The sequence below is a fragment of the Eulemur rufifrons genome, chromosome 29 (genome assembly GCF_041146395.1).
Source record: "Eulemur rufifrons isolate Redbay chromosome 29, OSU_ERuf_1, whole genome shotgun sequence".
Lineage (NCBI taxonomy): Eukaryota > Metazoa > Chordata > Mammalia > Primates > Lemuridae > Eulemur > Eulemur rufifrons.
Window position 1 is genome coordinate 23,046,977 of NC_091011.1, and position 14,629 is coordinate 23,061,605.

General features: G+C 43.3%; 1 protein-coding gene across 1 annotated transcript in view; it reads right to left on the reverse strand.

The window, feature by feature from the left end:
- The window catches only part of MINDY4 (MINDY lysine 48 deubiquitinase 4), a 110,349-nt gene that overhangs the window by 92,639 nt on the left and 3,081 nt on the right, over positions 1-14,629 (reverse strand). Inside the window, exons 2-5 of the mRNA XM_069462591.1 lie at positions 13,190-13,309; positions 9,216-9,451; positions 5,779-6,025; positions 607-1,034 (exon numbers count right to left, since the gene is read on the reverse strand). Coding sequence (XP_069318692.1) covers positions 607-1,034; positions 5,779-6,025; positions 9,216-9,451; positions 13,190-13,309 — 1,031 coding nt within the window. The remainder of the gene's footprint in view (positions 1-606; positions 1,035-5,778; positions 6,026-9,215; positions 9,452-13,189; positions 13,310-14,629) is intronic.

Genomic DNA, 14,629 nt, shown 5'->3' on the forward strand with positions numbered 1-14,629 from the left:
AAAGGCTATGTGTTGCAAGAAAGGAAATATGCCGGCCAATCTTCTTCATGAACTTTTACACAGAAACCATACATGAAATTTTAATAAATCAAATGCAATGATATATAAAAACATCACAACAAAGGTGGGTTTATTCTGGGAACATAAAGTTGGTTTAACATTCAAACATCAATCAACGTAGGAACCATCAATGCCTACTGTGAAGGAATAAAAGTAAGAATAAGGTAAAAAACAAATAAATGAAAATATGCCTAAAAGGAGCCTTGCGGGAGCTGATTCCTCACTGTATCCCTGGCCCCCCATAGGGAACATCTCTTATTCACAGCTGCCTGGCCATGTCCCTGCAGGTTTGGTTCGGACTATCTGCTAAAGCTTTCCCTGGCTTTGGGAAGAAGTGAGATGGGGCAAGGAAACCTCCTCTGCAGCTCTTCCTGGGTAGTTTCTTCCCGGATGGCCATAATCAACCCTACGTTGCCTACCTCACAGACTTGCTAATGAGAGACCAAGGCACCTAAGAAGTCCCTGGGGAAGCTATTAGCAATCGGTCAACATGTGAGAGGTGGGACTTCTTTTTGAAAAGCCATCAGCTTTGCACAGCATGCTCACCTGACAGGCGGGGGCTGGCTGCCCTGCCGTTTGAACGCTCTCTCCAGCCTCTCCTGGGTCATCCTGGAGCTCCCGCCAGGCAAGTAGAACTTCAAGGGCGCCCTATCTGTGTCTGTGCTGCTGTCCACTGCTGGGCTGTCCTCCGAAAGATCTTTCCACCTGGCCCTCTCCCCCTGGGGCAGCCCTTTGCTGGGCAGGTGGGGAGGGCTGCTGGGAGGGGTTTTCTGCTTTTCTATGATCAGTTCACTTAGCTGACCCAGGAGGCTCTTGGAGATGGAGCCATTGCCCGAAGCTGGGATGTCCTGGGGGGCTGGACAGGCTGAGGTGCAGGTGGCAAGCTCGGGCACCTTCCGGCTCTCTTCCTCCTGGGGCTGCATGGTGCTGCTCAAGGCTGGGGACCTCCTCAGAGAGCGTCTGCGGAAAGAATCCTAAAAGGGCGAGGACAAAGGCAGTGAGGCCCCCTTCTAGGGGAGCTGGAAAATACTTGATCCCCCTTCAAGCATTTGTCCATGATGTTCCCTCCCCCAGGAATGGCTTTTCTCATCTCTAATTCCTTACCTTAAAATGCTACCTATTTTTTGAGGTGCTACTCAAATGCTCCCTCCTCTGTGAAGCTTTAGCTGATACCAACCCCCCTGCGTGAACCCCAGAGTGGGCCTCGGCCGTTCCCTCACACCCCTCACAGACAGCAGGTTCACATGGCAGATAAAGACGTTAGAAACTCCAGTTTCTAATTCCTGCAGCACCCCCACCAGCTGTGTCACCTGTGGCAAATGATTTAACTTCTCTGTCCCTCACGTCCTCGCCTGTAATATAACCAGTCCACAATCCAATACCTATCATTTCTAAATCCCAAAACCTCTGAAAATGAAAGTATTGTTTGAAATCCTGTGGCAAATTCTTTTTAACTATTGTAAGGTTACTTATAGTCTCTTTAAAGTGTGAGTATTCATATGCTTAGCTGCAGAAACAGTAATATCTTTTGCTTACGGGGTGCTACCACAAACCCTACTACAGGCATTATGTAGTGTGTGGTTCACGCACTGTACTTCCTTTCTCAAAAAAAAAAAAAAAAAAGAATTCTGAATTCCAAAACACATCTAACCCAAAGGTTTCAGATGAAGAATAGGGCACCTGTGATACTTATCTCCCACAAGGCCATGTAAGGGTTAAATGGGACACTAGCACCTTACTAGACACTGGTAAGGCACTAGCACAGAGCCAGGCATATCGCAGCAGTCAACAAACGCTCACTACTCCTGCACTTGTCTGCCCTGTCCCCACTTACATGTGGTCTTAATCCCCTCCTGATGGTAGATCAGGAATGGCAAAGCCATTCTTTACTCATATCTGGTGTCCACACAACTCCCAGCCGGGTGGCCTATACCTAGTGAGCACTCAAGATTTGCTTAATTTTTTAAATAAAGTAATTCCAGAAGAAATCAACCGAAATATCCTCTTATGCTCAATGATTAGTTGACGAAATGGAAACTCATATGGTTACTAATCAGTGGTGGGTGGAGGGTGGAAAGAGGAACAAAAACAGACCTACTGGGTTTTTCCTTGGTTTAAAATTCTGGACCTCTCAACATTTTCAGAAGTAATTCAGGACCAAATAGTAAAGCTTGGTCTAAAATAAGGAAAGCTAATTTTGTAGTGTTCCGGCCTAGGGGAAATTACTGGGCACTATAAACCTCCTCCAAAGGCCACCCAGGGCATCCCCTGCACAGAATGAGGAAGACATTAGTCACCATTCCCAAGGAGACTCAAACTTCTGGCTAGCGGAGTTAGAGCTGCTGCAGGGAGCCCAGCCTCTTAAGTCATCGTTAAGTACAGAGCTGATCTAGCAATAAAAATGATGAACTACCCAGCAATCCTTGGCACTTTTCTCTTGAACAACCAATAAGTATGGCCAAGATACTCAAAGGCCTACAAAATGCTTTCCAGAAAATACAGCAAAATTCTACAGCAACTCATCCTTCAATATCCTTCACAGGATTCAGAAACTCCAGGGGAAAACCCTACCTTCCAAAACAATTACCCAAAAGGAGCAGTTTGCAGCAATGCCCTTGGCAGCAAAACAGGTTCAAGTCACCCCCCTCGTACCACAATTACAAAGGGGGTCTCAATTGTATACACTTGATGATTAGGATGTCATGGTAGGCAGGACCCTGGCATCATCTGGTCCACTACTTCTCAAAGGATGATCCACTGATCCCTAGGAATTTCCAGGCCCTTTTTGGAAACTTGAAACTATTTTCATAGTAATAAAAATGACTTGATTTGCCTTTTTTCACTGTGTTGACTTTGCATGCAAAGTAACAGTGGGAAAAACTGCTGGCCCTGGGCATGAATCAAGGCAGTGGCACCGAACTTTACTAGTATTTGGGGTATTCTTGCAATAAAAATAAATGAATAAAATGCTAATTTCACTGAACAATATCCATACTAAAGCATAAAAATTATTGATTTTATTCAGTCTAGACTCCAAACATCTTTCAATATTCTGTGTGAACAAATAAGGGGTACACATAAGCATGTGCTGAGTGCGGAGGACGCGGCTGGCAGCATGCGACCATCTCAGCTGTGAGTGAACTTGCTGGGTTCTCCATGGAACCAATGACAGACAAACTGTGGTTATTCAGGCTTGCGCATCTGCCAGGCGTTTTCTTGAAAATCAACTGAGCCTGTCACTTCAAGCGAAACAGATGATGTATAGTTGCAGTGATAAAATACAAGCTGTCAGGTAAATTTAGAGTTTTGGAAAACTTGTATCTGCTACCATGAGCCAAAGGGCTCTGCAATGCTGAAAAACTTTTCTGATGAATTGGGTGGTAACATCAATGAACATAGTTTTTTGGTGTGATTTTTTTTTTATATAATAAAATGTGTCCACATTGGGAAGATCTATTAATATATAACTCAGTAACCAATATTTTCCAAATGACCATGCATCACGTTACTGAATCATGCAGGGTAAAAAATTCAGAGTGCAATACAGACCAATGGACATTGGCAAAATACAGAAAGTTTATAGATAAGGTTTAAGATTCTACATTAAGAAACTATAACTTGTCTAGTGTTGGCTTAGGATCAAAAAGAACACCTCAGTTTTCTGAAAAGGCTATTAAAATACTTTTCCCTTTTCCAACTGCTTATCTATGTGAGGTAGATTTTCTTCATACACTTCCACCAAAAGACCACATTGTAATAGACTGAATGCAGAAGCAAATAAGAGGCTTGAACTGTGTTTTACTAAGCCAGACATTAAAGAGATTTGCAAAAAATATATAAAACAATGCTACTCATCCCACTAATTTTTTGTTTTGGAAAATATAGTTAATTTTTAATTAAAAATATGTTGTGGTAAGGCCGGGTGTGGTGGCACATGCCTGTAGTCCTAGCTACTCAGAAGGCTGAGGCAGGAAGATTGCTTGAGCCCAGAAGTTTGAGGCCAGCTGGGGAGATAGAGCAAGACCTTATCTCTAAAAAAAATAAAAAAAAATATTTTAAATGTTGTGTTAAATATAATGAGTTTACTACTATTAGTTTTAATTATTTAGTAAGTAAATATTTTTTAATTTCTCAGTTTTAATTTCTAATACAGTAAATATCAATAGATATAACCCATATAAACAAAAGTTCTTTGGGCTCTTCAATAATTTTAAGAGTATAAAGAGATCCTCAGACTTAAAAGTCTGAGAACCACTGATATAATCTCTCAACCAGCCAGGGGCCCCTTGAGAGTGTCCCCCGCAGATACGGTACTAACTTCTCCTTAATACAACTAGCCTAGTCCCTTCCAAAACCACCTGTTCCACCGCTGGGGTAGCTCTGACTAACTGAGGGCTCCTATACCAACCTCCCCCCACTGGTGCAAGTTGTGCTCTATGGAGCCAAGTCTACGCCACTCAATCCAGCGAAGGGCCAGAAAGCACAACCCACATGCTACACATAAACACAACAGAGTCCCTGTTCTCAGGGGGCTTACAGACTAAGCTCAAGATTGCTAGTCTGTACATGGAAGTAGGCTATTCCTACCTGCATATGTGAGATCTCTTACATTCTGCCAACCTCTATCAAGATTAAACATCTCCAAATCTTTTAATTTCCTCCAAACTCTTCACCTTTCTAGCCCTTTCTTCTGGACATGGTACTGTTTATGAATGTCCCCCTTCAACAACAAGACACCTGGGATGGGACATGGCATCAAGGTGTGCCCTACACCACACAGAGGCAAGCAGACTCTTTCTTCCTTGATCTGGACACCAAGACTCCAAGAACAGTGAAATTCCAGAGCCCCAAGGGGCCTTATATAGCTAGTCAAACAAGAGACCACAGCCAAGAGAAATAAAAACCTTGACCAAAGATCCCACAAGATGGAGGCAGAGGCACGGAGAGAATCCACTTCTTTCTGTCCTAATTCTGAATGAATTGAGAGAACAGTGCCAGCAACTACCCCCCACAGGTAAACATAGGGCAGGGAAGTGAGAGCGCAGGTGGCTGGCTGTGGACACAGACAATCTATTTTTGGTTTGCTTAGGCTCCTTGATTTGACTAATATTACATTTTAAGTTTGGTGTTAGATTTTGCTTTGTTCTTCTGCTTGTTTGTTGTTTTGCAAACTCCTTTTCATTTTTCCTCTCATGTGGTTTAGTTCTCCTGCCCAATGGAACCCTACCATGATCCTTGTTTATGAGAAACTATAAAACAACAATGTTAAATTTTTAGAATGCCTTTTTTTGAAAGAGAAAAAATAAAGGCAGAACAAATAAACCTATAAGGATTGGGATTTCTCTTTCCTTTTAACTATCATAATTTTAATTTTTAAAGAAGTTATTCTCTAAACTTGGACAGGTCCTTCACTCTTGAATTACAAAGACAAAGCTAGGTAGGTGTGTTCTCACTCAGCAAAAGAATATAAAACCGTGACATCCAATTCATAGACACGATGGGTAAATGGAGGGCAGGGAGATGAGGCCTGCTCAAGGCCCCACGGGTCACTGACTGTAGTAGAGACAGGGAGAAGACAGAGGCAGGTGTCCCATCCCCCACACATACCCCCTTCTTGGGCTGTGCTGTGGGGCACCCCAAATAAATCCAGGCATGCCTGAAGCCTGGCCCAGTCCTCACCCTCCAGTCTCAGAACAGCAGAAGGAGAATCAGCCCCACCTGTGAGGAGCTGGCGGTGGGCCCGGCCATCATGCCTCGCACAATCAGGCCAGATTTTGGCCTGGTCTTCTCTCCGATCCTCTGTATAACCAAGGAAGGCTCCGACAAGTGATGCCTTTCCATCTTCTCCCATGCAGAAGCCACGGTGGGGCTTCCAGCTGGGGCTGTCTGCGTGGGCTTACTTTTGTGTGAGGGTTTTTTGGGTGATACAAAATTACCAAGTACATCCCCATCACGACTGTCATGTCTGCAAAAAAAGGAATATTTCCATCAAAACAAACTCCCCAAAAGTAATCAGTCACAACAATAAATTCCTCATTCAACAGGTATTATCAACAGGTATAAGCTCATTAATACATATATGATGATTTCTAATTAGCCAGTGCTTCATCACAAAAGGAAAAGAATACTTTGGTATCAGAGTAGGTCCAGACTACAAAATAATATCAGTAAACAAGCAAAAAAAATCAGAGGATCCAAGTCCTTAAGTCTAAAGAGCATCCAGACCAGAGCGAATAAGGAAAACTGTGACCCCTCAGTACCATCACGGGATACGTTGAGTCCAGCCTTACTGCACACCACTGAGAGAGGTGGGTAAAACTCGTGGCAAGCTTGGCATTCCCTGACTGTTTGGGTAAAGCTGGCGTCAGGTGTGCCAATGGCTTTTTTTCCTGGAGAGGGAGGGGAGTGCATGTGTGTGTATGAGAGAGAGAAAGAGAGAAGAAGTAAGAGAGCAAATGAAGGTGAGAAATAGTGAGAGCAAGCAAGGAGTGAGAAAGAAAAAGACAGCACAAGAGACAGAGCGAGAGATCCAGGTGAAGGGGAATCTTACCTGTGATGGCTCAGAAGCCAGCACTCCTCTGACAAAGGCTCAGCTATTTTCTACCACTGGGCTCTGGCGTAAATGGGAACTGACACCTACTCTATGCCAAGCTGCTCACCAAGCACTAGGTCACGTGTGGGAAGGAAGTCTGCATGCTGTGATTGGGGCATGTCAAGGAAGGGGCTGGAGCCAGGCTGGGGAAATCTGGAAGGGCTCTCAGTGAAGATAGCACTTGAGCCTGACAGAATCAGTAAGCAGGAGGTACCCAGGTGAGGGCCCAGGCACCAGCATACAGGCCTGCAAGGCAGGACATGCTCAGGTGAACAGCAGGGGCCGGTCACACATAGGGGTCTGCAGGTTATCCTAAGGAGTTTGGATTTTATCCTGAAAGCTACAGGGAGTGTCTGAAGGCCTTTCAGCAGGAGAGCGGCATGGCCAGATTTGTTTTGTGGAAAGCTTACACTATCTTAGGTCGAGGGTGGATTCAAGGAGAAGATCACCAGAGGCCTGAGGAGCAAGGAAAAGCCCACGGGAGTTATCCAGGAAAAAAGGATGGAGTGTGAACTGAGGCCCTTGCCATTGGGGCAAGGAAAGGGGGAAAGAGGGAAAGGGTCTAGCATCACTAGGGATGAAGAGCTCACAGACACAGAAAATGACAGACGAGGAGGAGTCAAGGAGAACCCCTAAGCTTTTGGCTGGAGTAACTGGGTGGGACTCAGGAGCTTCCAGTGCTTCCTTGCTGCTTTTTGAACTGTATCTGAATGATGAATTTCCCAGCCAGGCAGTAAGCACCTTTGGAAGAGGAGCTTCTTCATGCCACCCTCAAGACCTTTCACAGCTTAAGCCTTGACCTAACTGTTTGTAATGGTCCCACCTTTTGGCAGCTTGACACCCTTGCCCTGAGCTTCAGCCACCCTCAGAAAAGGAAGTGCTTTTTAACAGAACCCAAAGAAAATACTCATTCCCAGGAAGTTAAACACACTATTGGTGACAACATGCAGTGTATTAAAGTTGTAATTTAATGTTCTCCAGATAACAGATGTTCAATCAAGAATCTCAATTCATTTTCTTCCTGACATTTCAAAAGACCTTATTTTTCAGATTTTTCCCATCTCTACAGTGTTTTGTTGCCTTTTAGATTACTATACCCCTCTTTTAAAGAAAATCAAATAAAGCGAGCCCCTGAACCTTACAAATCATGGAATTTAAAATAAACATTTTTAATCACAAGTATTCTCCGTCACTAAAGTAGTCCGTTCTCATGGCCCCTACAGGAAAGTAACAGTGCTCCACGACAGAGATTTTGAAAACACAGAGTGTGGGAAGCCGAATAATGACTGTCCCAAAGTTGTCCACACCCTGATACCTGGGATCTGTGAATATGTTACCTTATATGGTAAAAGGGATTTTGTAGATGTGATTAAATAAGAATCTTGAAGGCCGGGCGCGGTGGCTCACGCCTGTAATCCTAGCACTCTGGGAGGCCGAGGTGGGCGGATCGTTTGAGCTCAGGAGTTCGAGACCAGCCTGAGCAAGAGCGAGACCCCATCTCTACTAAAAATAGAAAGAAATTATATGGACAGCTAAAAATATATATAGAAAAAATTAGCCGGGCATGGTGGCGCATGCCTGTAGTCCCAGCTACTCGGGAGGCTGAGACAGGAGGATCGCTTGAGCTCAGGAGTTTGAGGTTGCTGTGAGCTAGGCTGACGCCACGGCACTCACTCTAGCCTGGGCAACAGAGTGAGACTCTGTCTCAAAAAAAAAAAAAAAAAAAAAAAAAGAATCTTGAGATGGGGAGATCATCCTGGATTCTCTGATGGGTCCAATGTAATCAAAAGGGTCCTTATCATAATAGGAGACATGAGAATCAAAGTTAGCGGTAAAGTTAGGAGATGTAAGGACACAAGCAGAGCTCAAGTAATGTGCTTTAGGATGGAAGAAAGGGCTATGAGACAGGGAACGTAGGTGGTCTCTAGAAGTTAAAAAAGAAAAGGAAGTAGACTTTCCCCTCAGAACCTCCAGAAGGACGTGGCCCTGCTGACATCTTGCCTTTAGCCCACTGAGACTGATTTTAGAGTTCTGACCTCTAGAACTGTAAGAGACTAAATTCATGTTGCTTTACACCACTGTGATGGTTAAATTTTACATGTCAACCTGGCTAGGCTATGGTGCCCAGTTGCTTAGTCGAATATCAGTCTAGATGTTGCTGTGAAGGTATTTTGTTAATGTGATTAACATTTACAATCGGTTGACTTTAACGAAGGCAGATTATCCTCAATGATGTGGGTGGGCCTCATCTTATCAGTTAAAGGCCTTAAGAGGTTCCCCAAAGAACTCTTCTTCAAAATTGTAACATTAAAATCTTATCTGAGTTCCCAGCCTGCCCTACAGATTTTAGACTTGTAAACCCTCACAATCGCATGAGCCAACTCCTTAAAATAAACCTCTTTATATACACATACACGTACGTATACATATACGTACACACACACACACACACACACACACATAGAGAACACTGGCTGATAAGCGCTGATAAGCCACTAAATGTATAGTAATTTGTTATGTCAGCAATAGGAAACTAATACACAGAGTAAATGGGAAGAGATACCTGGCTTTGCTTGTTTCTGACAATGACATTCTCCATCCTGCATCTTCATCTGAAAGGTCATATATATTTACCAGCGTGGTCTCTGAACATCTCAATGGTAATTTGTTATTGTTTTTTGGAACTGAGAGTGCAGGGATTGGGGTTTCTGGAGTAAAATTGTTAGCTGTATTTCCAAAGTGATCCAGAAAATATCTTGTAATGAGTTCAAGGTTTGTTTTTAGAGGATTTTCCTTTGCCTATCATTAGGAGAGAAAAACAAAATCATTAACTTATATACAGCTTTAGGAGAAAGGTAGAAAAGACAACTACCCCACATCTTTGACATAAGCTTATCAACTTCTTACTCATTCACACCTGCTTTCAGCAAATGTTCACTGGCTGCCTGTTACATGGCAGGTGCTATCCTGAGTAGGGACAGAGAGATCAGACAAAATCTCTACCCTAAAAGAATTAGCATCCAATGCATGAGTTAGGTAATTCAAAAAACAATTATTATAAAATGCTATATACAGCCTGAGCAACATAGCAAGACCCTGACTCTACAAAAAATAAAAATTAGCCAGGCATGGTGGTGTGTGCCTGTAGTCCCACCTACTTGGGAGGCTGAGGCAGGAGGATTGCTTGAGCCCAAGAGTTTGAGGTTGCAGTGAGCTATGATGATGTCACTGCACTCTAGCCCAAGCAACAGAGCAAGACCCTGTCTCAATAAAATAAAATAATAAAATAAAATAAAATATGATATGAATAGAGGAATGCCCAAGCAAATTTCCTCCTGGCTTTTTGCTCCTAGGAATAACTTTATAAAATACATATCCTTTCATTTTAAAAAAAAATTAAGTTTGTAGGGAACACTAACTCTACAGATTCATAAGTATTTGGGGCCTGAATATTTTTGTAGTTTGAGGACTCTGCATTCAACACTGGACACCAACAATTATAGAAACAACTGAAGCAGCAGGTTAATGTGAAGAGCATAGAGAGGCAGTCAGGAGTGAGTCAGCTTACAGCCCAACCTTAAAAAAAAGGTAAGTGGAATTCTTCAGTAGCACATTCTGGAAATAAATGATATCAGTATTTTCCAGCCTTGCCTGCACCAAATATTCCCTTTGGGGGTTTTTTAAAATATGGATTCCCACACTCCATGAGACTTACTAAGCCAAAAGAGCAAAGATCGGAGCCCTGATTTCTTTTAAAATTCCCCTAAGCAATTTGGACCGACACAGCTATCCAAGCAATGAACCACAGGCAATCCTCAGGAACCAAGCCACATGTTAGTCCCCAACCAACTCACCCAGAAACACCTAGGTTCTGCTGGGCTGTGGCTAGCTAGACGTGGGGCATTCAGTGCTTTTGCAATCAGAGTAGCAAAGCATCTGACAAAGGGCCTGGCAGAGGGGCCCTCAGGACATGCCAAGCCTCCCCATCTACAACAGAACTCTAGGACTGAGACCCACAGCCAGTGGGCTATAACCAAATTCAACAGATTTATCAGACAGTCAAAATCAGGAACAGTTTTATTATTTTTTTAGAATGAGACAAAAACAAAAACTATTTTGTCAATGACTAAGTGAAATTTACAATGAAGAGAGTTGGGGGGAAAATATTACATAATTAATATGATTTATTTCACCCTTCTTGCTTTTTCTCTCAATAAGAGAGATTCAGGGCCCGGGGTTGCCTGATTTGTATTTTGTGCTTTTCACATCAGTTGGCTCACAATAGACACAGCCTTTATATGAATCTAGATATCATTTTTCAAAACTTCAATTTTACATAGGCATTTTTATCTATTATATACCTAAGAGGGAAAAACAAGTTACTAGAAATATTAACATAAAATTGCAGGGCGTTCCTAGAATCATGCTAGCCTTGTACTGAGTGAATGATACAATTACTATGCGATCATACACTAATAAGTACATTTTTCTATAAAATATAGTCTCCAATTCATTGTGTAACAGCTAATAACTGCTATATAAATCAAATTATATTTTCATATTAAAATGAAAATATCTTAAGTATCTTAAGATGACAGTTACCTTAGAAAGACTGTATTACAGTGAAGGAATAAAAATAACTTGGATTAGCAAAGATACTTCTGGCAAATTGGGTACGGTACAATTTCCATAAAAATCCCAATATAACCAGAATAGTTAATTGAATTTTCTGGGTAGCTGTCTTATTTTTTGCGCAAAATCTTCCTAAAATGTACAGTCCCCTCTTCTGCCTTAAAATACAGCAAATGGAGGATTACGGAATATCTGCTGCCTGGTCAAGAGTCTTCCTCCTACAGGACTTCAGCTGAGTGCACATAGGAGAGGGAGGTGCCTGAGGGTCACCCCAGGACCCAGAGGACAAAGGTCATCTATTTGATGTCTTTACTGAGCCTCTGATTGGATTTAACCGGGCTGCCACTGCCTGCTTCTCCTCAAAGGGGAGCACAAGAATTTCTGGCAACCCGAGTGCGCCTGCAGGTGCCAGGTGGTTTAAATTTATAGGTTTGCCAGAAATTCCATCCTTTACTTCATTGGAGGAAGCCTAGCCTGAGTTCCTCCCTAGCCTATGACACATATTTGCATGGTTTTCCATGAGGTTCCTCCCAGTGTCTCAAAAATAGCCTTGGACCCACCCCCATACAACTCAATCTTCAAAGATCTCATTTTGAAAATGGGTTACACCTAAAATATGCTTGACCACTGTTCCTGCAATAGGATTGGGACTCGAAACACCTGGGTCTAGCCTCATCCCTACCCTGTAACTGACTATGAGACCTTGGATACCCAATTTTCTCTGGCTCACAGCTTCCCACACCCCGGTGTGCGGGGGTTGGGGGGACAGATCAGCAGTATCAAAGCTGCTTAACTGGGCACTAAGGCAGGACCGCCTCTTTCCCACTTCAAACAGGGCAACAGGGCAACAGGGCAACAGGGCAACTTCCCTTCTCTGCTTTGCACATTTTTGAACTTCTACCTGAGATATCATTTTATTAACTTTAATATTGTGATAAGTGCTGAACTACATGATCGATCATTTTCTTTCTGGCTCTGACACTGTACCCAACCACAAAGCAACATCTGCTGGAGAACCCATTCTTTAGTCAAATCAGAAGATTCTGTTTTCATAAAGGAAAGAGCAATTAAGTCGGAATTGTAGCTTCATTCATTCACATTTTCATTCATTCTGTCATACATTCATTTATTCCACAAATACACACTGACTACTCACTATATCATCAGACAACACATTAGGTATGGGGATATAACAGTGAACAGAAAAGACTCCATTCCTGGCCTTCTGTACATCCGAAGTAGTGGGGGAGGCAGATACTATAACTAAACAATCCCACAAATATCCTATTGCCAATGTGATAAAGACAAAAAACGGAAAACTACAGCATGTCACAAAAGCCTGTAAGAGCAGGTAAGGAGCGATCGAGTCTGGGGGATCAGGGAAGCTCCCTTTCCCACTTAAGGAAGTGCCGTTCCATTGTTTTCTCAACTTCAATGCCCCTGGGTTAGCTGAACCCAATTCCCACTTCTGCCTGAATTATATGTCACAGTAGACTCAAGACTAAGGTATTACTCAGAACTGAAGAAGGAAAATCTTACGTAGGCAGGGAATGGAAAATTTTACTATAACTGAATACTATATTCTTAAGCACGGCCTCACTAAAAATAGCCTGTGTACGGAGGAGGGAGCACAGGGAAGAACCATCAGAGGCTGAGCACAGCCACATGCTCTGGTTCAAAACGAGCCTAAGGACCACACACAGGCCATACGCCAATGGGTGGCACCAGCTGACTGAGGCTGAAAACCGGCTCACACTTGGGATTTGTCAGCACTTGGCTGGGTCTGCTTTTCTCTGACCACAGGCGCTCCCCAAGCCTTTTGCTGCCACTGGTAGAGTCCATGACTGCTTTGGCATCGCCAAACTCAGTTCCAGGACTCCACACCACACCGTAACAAGCACGTACCTTGTTCTCCTTGTACAGAAATTCAAGATGCAAAACCTTGCGAAGATCATTTCTGCTGTTTATGCTGAGATCAGAGCGTGGGTGTTCCTGGTCCATGGTCACACATGTCTTCTTTAAGCCCTGAGGGGAGAAATCTGACTCATTGTTTACCAGTTTAAATCAAAACCTTCTGTTCTCTGACGCAGAGTACAAACAAAAGTTACTGATGTTCATTATGATAATTCTTACCCTGTCTTCCTCACAAGGATATTTTGAGGATTAAGATCTGACTTAAGAATTCATTTTTATATAATCTTTACACTTGACATCACCTTCACAACTATTATTCTGATTCTAACAATGACCCTGTGAACTAAGCTATAGTTGTCAGCCCATTTCGTAGAGACAGAGTGAATTCAGGTAATTGACTCACCCAAGGCCAACACAGAGCCCTGGGTTTGGCCACAGAATAGGAAGCTTTAAAAATAAATAAAAGAAAAAAATGTAAACTAAAGGCCAATATTCATTCCTCTCATTTCTCAGATGGGGAAACCAGGAGAGAGGGTTGACTTTCCCAAGGTAACACAGTGGAATCATAGTGGCCAAGGGGTTCTGACCATCCCAGCCCGTGAGTACATGACTGTAGGACCCAGGCCCGCAGGAGCTCTTGGTAAATGTTTGCTGAGTCGCTAGCAAAGCCACTTTCCATCATCCCACCCTGAACTCCCAAAAGACTGAGGTTCAAGGCCCAGCAGAGACATGCTCCAGCAATGGAACATGAGGTGGGGCGGGGGAGGCTCCTATTCCCAAGAGCCTGGCTTCTTCCTTTGAAAAACAACCACAGCAGGTGCTGCCTGCCCACCTCTCCAGGCCACTGCGATCATCAAATGGCTGGAGGATGAGATGATGCCTCCTAAACAGCTCAGCTTGGTGTGGGGAGTCCCTTGCTCTTGATGGATCCCAGACCCCCAGTCCCTGACAGGCCTCAACTTCTCCCCTAACCTTGTGTTCAGAATTTTATGGAGGCTCCAACTGCTGGGGAAATAAGACAAACCCACTGCCTATGGGTTTGAATTTAGGTAAGAAAGTCAATTTAGGAAACAAAAAGTATAAACACAGCCTTGAATCAAAGAAAGGAAAAAGGAGGCCTTAGGAAAGAGGAACAGAAAGAAATGCGCATGGGTGTTGGAGAAAAGGTAGACTAGGTGCATTAGGGAGCATAAACTGGAAGGAGAAGAGGGACTCAAAAGCAGCCACCTGCATTTCATCTGGGCTTAACCAAGCTCTCCCACAATCAAAGTGATGTGGAACACTGTATAATGAGGGTCCCTCTCTGAGGGATAACTCTTTATATCTCTCAATAGTCAAATCAGCAAGCCTTGGTGCATTTAACAATGTCCCCCCAAGAGTGTAATGCACACCAGCATTTGAAAACCACTTGGATAGAGAACAAGGATGCCC